Genomic DNA, 6,742 nt, shown 5'->3' with positions numbered 1-6,742 from the left:
TATATATATATATATATAGCCGAGGAGGTCTTTGAAAGCTGCAGCTGTCACGATGTCCTACAGCTGCAGCTGAGGAGATGTGACCATTTGGTATAATTTCAAGTTCTAGTACACATGCTCGTTTTAGAGGTTAGAATGGCTGGACCAGCCATGTACACACTCATACTCAACGCTTTATAGTGAATTAAGGACACGGTTATCTGGATGGGATTAACAAGGTTAGAGTGACTAAAGGAAAGACGATAGGAGGCCGTGTCCAATACAGAATCACCACATCATCTACGACGCCAATGAACATGAAAGACTCTAGACAAGACGCCGAGATTGTAATTCAAGTCAACAAATGGACAAACAGAGGACAATGGTGATTATTTCAGCGCAATCATCACCTCAAATTTCTCCCTGAGTTCGTCATTCCCGTCATCCTCCTCTGAGATGGGAACATTGTAGTACTCCCCTTCCTCCTGGCACAACAACTTATACCTGGAAGAGAGAGACAAGAAGAGAGGGAAGATGGAAGACACATACAGGGAAACGTTGGGAGATTAAAAAAAAAAAAACTCAGTTCAATGTAACTACTCCACTTCCACTGAGGTTGACCTGCTGGGCCTGAATATAGTTTTATGAAAAAGTAAACACAACTGTCAATTAAATAAGTCAAACGTGACGATCTATTCTTCTTGTTGAATAATGAAACTTTTATGAAGCCTTTTTGTGTTCAATAACATATTTCATAGCAGGGAAGTGTGGGTGAGTTTCATAGCTGCGAGGCTTCAAACTGAAAACTACCACACGGTCTAGTTTAAAACTATATGTGAGGGTCAATAGCAATATGGAAGTGAGCGTTACCAGCCACAGACTGGAGCTTTCATGAGCTCTGACACGCCGAAGGAGAGAGCCCCCATGAAGTCATTCCGAGTGGTCCGGTCCCAGTCCCACACCTCCACTGACAGCCTGCGGTCCTTGTCAGACGCCTTCAGCTTGCTATGCGACACAGAGATGGTAGACATGATGGTTATGTGGAATTTTGTGCCACAATTACATTTAAAATCTAATATGTGATATCTTTCTAAAACCCTGCACTTAAGTGTTATATGTTATCATTCGTGGTGAGGGTGAAAGCAGTGGTAATCCTAGTTGTGACAGCACTAGTTAGTGCTCGTAGGATGACTAACTAACAGAGTAAAATGATTCATTTTCAATACTTTTTCAAGTAACAATACTAACAGTGGTGATAGCTTCAACCGTTGAGAACTGACACAGCGAGGTGCAGACCAGAGAAAATTTAAGTTTAAGGATGAAATATTGTATTTGGTAAATCAGAATTCAGAATACGGTTTATTGCCAAGTAGGATTTTCACTTACAAGGAATTTACCTTGATGTTTGGTGCATACAATAAACATATTAAGAAGAAATAAAAAAAAACAGGTAAAGTACTACAAAAGTCAACAACAAAAGTATGGAATAGAAAAATAACAATAATTTACTCACAAGCTAAAGGTCTCGTTCCATCTGGGGTTGAGGTTGGAGCGAATGGTTTTGGTCTTCTGCTTGGTCTCATTTTTGGGGTCTGGTACGAGCTTGAGCTTGACAAACGGATCAGAGAGGCCATTGGGGTCCATGGGGATCAGGTTTTTGCCCTCAGTCACTAATGGGGAGACAAAGAATAGGAAGAGATTATTCATTTGTCTACAGAGACACACTTTAACTACATAGTTTGTAAGTGACTCTGTAGTCTCCCTAAATGCAGCACAGTGTTTCCCATACTCAGCACACCTCAAACACATAACGACCTGCTGGTTACCATACTGATACCTGCCGGTACTGATACCTGCCGGATTAAATGAACCTGGTTTAAACAGCTCAATCAACATGTCTTCATTCAAATTCTGTGCGGTTTCTACAATACAAAGCGCACTGCCCAGGAAAAACGGATGCTTTCTTTTCAGCAACAGGTGAACATCAGTAGAATAAATCGCAGGTGCTCGAGATCAAATGGCGATTCACCGCCTTTGAGGATTGCGTATGGTGCCGAGCCATATAGGGAGCAAACGGAGGACGTGTTATGATAGCAGTGAATCTAAATTGCAGGCTGTGGACATGTTTAAGTAGGCGAAGGCTCCCTTCTTGTCCTCCTGTATTTAGCTGTTCAGTAAACCATGGCACATCAGGGACATTAGCACTACATTAGCCCTGAGCATTGGAGCAGTGCCAAACCTGAGCTACAGTATAGTGCACACACACAAACACACACAAACACACACACACATCTCCGTCCACACTGAGACGCACAGGCATACTGTGTTTATCTCCACACAACGCATCCCCGAAGGGACTGTGCGATTGGCCGCCTTGCATCACTAAACCTCAGAAGCCTCTCCATGTGTCGCCATCAGTCTGTCCACATTGGGTGCCTGAGCAGCGAAGATGCTAAATGACCTTTGACCTGGAGAGGAAGACACTAAGCCAATATGTAAAGACAGCCCGAGAGAACGGCTAAACCCACCGTGTTTGCTGGAATCCTCTGAATGAGATACAGTATTGATGGGATTAAGAGGGATAAATGAACAAAGCCAATGAGGGATTGTCCCCAGTGAGTTAACTCAGCAACTGCTGCAAAGGCCAAAGAGAACGACAACACAGTAGGATTATTTTCCTCATAGGATGAAGTTATACAGTACAGTGTACTATTCATATTACAACCCTCCATGACGACGCGGCGTCATTTTTATTCTCCGTGCGGCTGCACCAAAAGGCTATTTAATAAGCCAAGAGTAAATACTTTCCCAATGTTTGCTTTTATTCCCAGACCCTGTGGGTGGGGGATTCGGGTGTTGAGCGATGGTAGCGAGGTGTGAAGTTTGATGTGAGCTGCAGTAGCGTACACACACACACACACACACACACACACACACACACACACACACACACTGAGAGAAAGAAGAGAGACGGACAGACAGCAGCTTACAGGAGCAACTCGAGGTGTGGGAAGGTATTGAGCGAACCCAAGCTGGCAACCCTCTGCCTCCTCAAAACTCCACTAGAAAAGTGTAAAGCCCGTCTGCAGGCACCAATGAACAACTCACTGTACACTGATGCACTCTTCAACAGAGAAGGGAGGACTGAAATACATGAGTTGTATTCTTTCTTTTTTTTGGGGGGCTGATTTGTCAGATGCTCAGATAAGAATTGAGCCCTGACGCCTCTTCTTCATTCCCATCGCTTTCCATTTTGCCAAAAGAGGTGAAATGAATTTAATATGTCAGCTCAATAAGGCTTTTGACATGTTATCTCCTTGATGGAATAGCTAATAGTCTGTGCATTCACTTCAGTATAGTGCTGTAAAAGCAACAACCTTGGGATAGATGTTGAAGCGGTTTAAAGTGCCTTTAAGTACCTTTTTTACCCGCTCTACAAATAAAATGTATTAACATTATCATCCTTGTAATTATTAATATTATTATATACAGCTGGCTGCTGATTAATACTAGGTTGTGTATCAGAAGAATAACTCCATAATTCATGAAGCACCTTTCACCTTTCTGCCTTTAGATGTCCTGGAATAATCTACACCTGCAGTCCACATTGTTTTCAACCAGACAGTGTTCAACCTGGGTGATATTAATCTACATAGACAATCTACACATAAGTTGTTGTAAAATATGTTACATTAAGGTGCAGATCCATGTATCATGCCATTCATGTTTCTTCAGCTTCAAATCCTTCAGCTTTGGTCGTAAAAGGTCATGTTTTGAATATTTCCTACATGGCCGTCTCTATGCAAAGTCACAGCACCCAAATTACATTTATAAAAAAGCCTACAAACAGACCGACAATGTGACATTGTTCAGTGGCTTGTGCTTGTGTATGAGACTGTGGAATACAATCGGTTATCACGCTGTAATTTGTCTCAATAATACATCTGTATTATTCAAGTTAAATAATTCTGTCCAGGAAGAGTAGACTCTCTTCATCTTCAGTAATTATAATGATACAAATTACACAGTATTAACTTGATAATATCTTTAAAAGGTTTTTACGATAATGCATTTAGTGAGTGCAGACAGGAGATGGCTACAGCCAACTGTACTTCCAGTCCTGACCAGAAGGGGGCATCCTAGACTGTCTGATGTAGCTTGGCTGGCACTGAGCTTTTCCTCCCATATAACTGTGTGGCCCATAAACCAAACAAGATGTGTGTGTAGTCCTAATCCCTTGCAGATGTACTGCAGAGACATACACTGAACTCAATACCCATGGTATCTGTGGTGCTGACAATTTGTAGTCAAGTATTCCATTCATCTGAGTTTAGAAACACATGCATTATGCAAAAACACACACACAGACTATAGGACAAAAGAAGCAGGGTGAGTGTGTGTGTGTGGGGGGGGGCTGTGACATGGTTGCCTGGATACGAAGTCTCCACAACTATCTTGGCACGCATCTAACAGCAGCGCAAGTTCAAAAGATTCTACAAAAAAACAACTTAAACTCTGCTCTATGCAACGGGGGATGGTGGGTGGGGGGGGGGGGGGGTTGGAGTCAAGCCGAACCTTCACCAAACATCACGTTATTTTACGACTGCTTATTATTTGGTTATCAGCTTTGTGTAATCAAATTTGACACACAGCCAAGCTTTGCTGAGCTTTCTGAACTCATTATATGATTTCACTGACTGACTAACACAGAACTGTGCGCCCAGTGAGGTTTGTACTGCATCCACAGTCCTGCAGACTGTACGGAGTCGTACCCCTTTTTGTTGAGTAACCAAACGGTCACACGTGAGATAAGAGCGTCTACGTCTCGAATGCACGTTGCTCATATCTGAAGAGATTTAATTGTTGATTTCCACGGTCACACCGTTGCAAAGGTTGCACTGTTGCACTCCGTCTCTTATGGTGACGCAGACTGAAATCTAGTGGGAATTTCTTTCTTTTGAAAAAGGCCAATAGACAGTCAATTATTCGTTTTGCAAAATGAAAATGAATGATCAATGAAAGAGAAACACAAAGAAGGAAGAAAGGCCAAACAAGACGGGGAAAGTATAAGTGAAGCGATGAAAGGCAGAGGCATATATTTGAAGAGAGCGAGCAACATGCTGAGAAGAGGTGAGCCGTGGCAGGGCAGAGACGACAGACCGGGAATACCAATGACATGAATTCTAGGAGTCTGGCAGCAGAAATCCCACGGCAACAAAGTTCAGTTGTTCTTTGAGCTCCACAGAGACACCGAAAGGAAGGAGAGAGTCTGCATGTGTGAGTCTTACTTTGATGGAGGCAAACCTGCATACCAAGATGGGGAGGATGAAACTGTTTGTCATTACCAATGATAAGATCACACAGGTTCTCTTAAACTCTTTTGCTGTCAGAGGGGGTTGATGTTTTTACGGCCCTAGTTGTTTTTTTTCTCCACATTTCAACATCTATGTATCACTGCATGCAACATATGTAACAGAAAGATGTGCAACCAAGTGTACAAATAGTAACTGGGTTACAAATAGTGATACTTTGAGTTTATTATGTTGAGGACAAAGGTTTCTTTTCTCTCTCTTTTTGTGTGTACAATCCAATCCAGCCTGATTGTTAAGAACTCAATCTTCAATGGTTTACTCTCTTCTTTATCCGTGTTCCCACACTGAACAAGAGGTTATAGGTGTGTCTGTGTGAGAACATCCCAGTGTATATATTCTGAGGGCACAGTGATACGATGACCGAGCCCCTAAATTGCACTCATTCCTACTTTTCTTCCAGGCGTTCGTATAATTTGTGAAAACTCACAGCCAAACACACTATGCCTTGTCTTCAGCTCACACCAGATGACCCTACCTCACATAAAAACGAGGTGAGCTATGTTTGTTCTTCACCTCCCTGTGTAAACGCAGTCTATAAAACTCTGTGCTCCTTTGACAGCACACTGCTGAAAACGGCCTGTGGAGCAGCAGGACTGTTTTTTAAATGTAGTATTACATCAGCGTAAAGGTAGCAGAATACCTCCAGTATGAGCGATGGGATGATCTCAGCTAAATTGATTTATTTCTTTAAATTGGAAACACAATGTGGAGCATATATATATATCAAACATATCACATTACATTATTTAAAATGACAAGTTATTATAATTGCAGTACTGTTGTGACTACAAGCACACAGTTAGATAGCCAGGAAGCTCACTACAGAACATTAAGACATGACACACAGCTGCCCCAATGGCCAGCTCCCTGCAGTGGAAAAAGTGATGGCGTCGGTACCGACACAAGTGCTGTCAGCCGTTCCGTCTTAACTCTTGATTCATGGGGAAAATGATTTTAACTAGATTTTCTCTTGGCAAGAACCTGTTGGCTTTTCTGCATAATGACTCAGAAGCGACAAAGAAACGGAAATAACTGCAAGAAAAGGCTGAAGAGTGGAAGCAGTGGCAATAAAACCAGCGGCATTCAGAGAATCGGGGGGCGATTATCGATTTGGCAACCCTCAGGCTGGATCCAAACCCAGACAGAACCTTGATCAAACCGCAAATCTCCCTCAGGATTCAGGGAGCCAACAGTAAAAGACAGGATGCATGCAGCACATAAAGAAATTCATTGTTCAAGAATTTGAAGAACTTCAGAATTAATTAACGTGGGCAAACATTGACATTTCACTAATTTACTGACTTTTTCCAGAATTAAATAACATGGGCAAACTTTGACATTTCACTAATTTACTGACTTTTTAGCTCAACGGGAAGAAGGGGTAGGATGGA

General features: G+C 42.2%; 1 protein-coding gene across 1 annotated transcript in view; it reads right to left on the bottom strand.

Annotated features, from left to right (window-relative positions):
- The window catches only part of prkcaa (protein kinase C, alpha, a), a 147,513-nt gene that overhangs the window by 57,462 nt on the left and 83,309 nt on the right, over positions 1–6,742 (bottom strand). Inside the window, exons 6-8 of the mRNA XM_031864491.1 lie at positions 1,493–1,649; positions 850–984; positions 390–483 (exon numbers count right to left, since the gene is read on the bottom strand). Coding sequence (XP_031720351.1) covers positions 390–483; positions 850–984; positions 1,493–1,649 — 386 coding nt within the window. The remainder of the gene's footprint in view (positions 1–389; positions 484–849; positions 985–1,492; positions 1,650–6,742) is intronic.

Source organism: Anarrhichthys ocellatus, unplaced genomic scaffold (genome assembly GCF_004355925.1).
Source record: "Anarrhichthys ocellatus isolate YVR2014 unplaced genomic scaffold, GSC_Weel_1.0 scaffold31, whole genome shotgun sequence".
Classification (NCBI taxonomy): domain Eukaryota; kingdom Metazoa; phylum Chordata; class Actinopteri; order Perciformes; family Anarhichadidae; genus Anarrhichthys; species Anarrhichthys ocellatus.
Note: the sequence above shows the minus strand (reverse complement) of the source record. Positions and strands in the feature narration are given on the sequence as shown.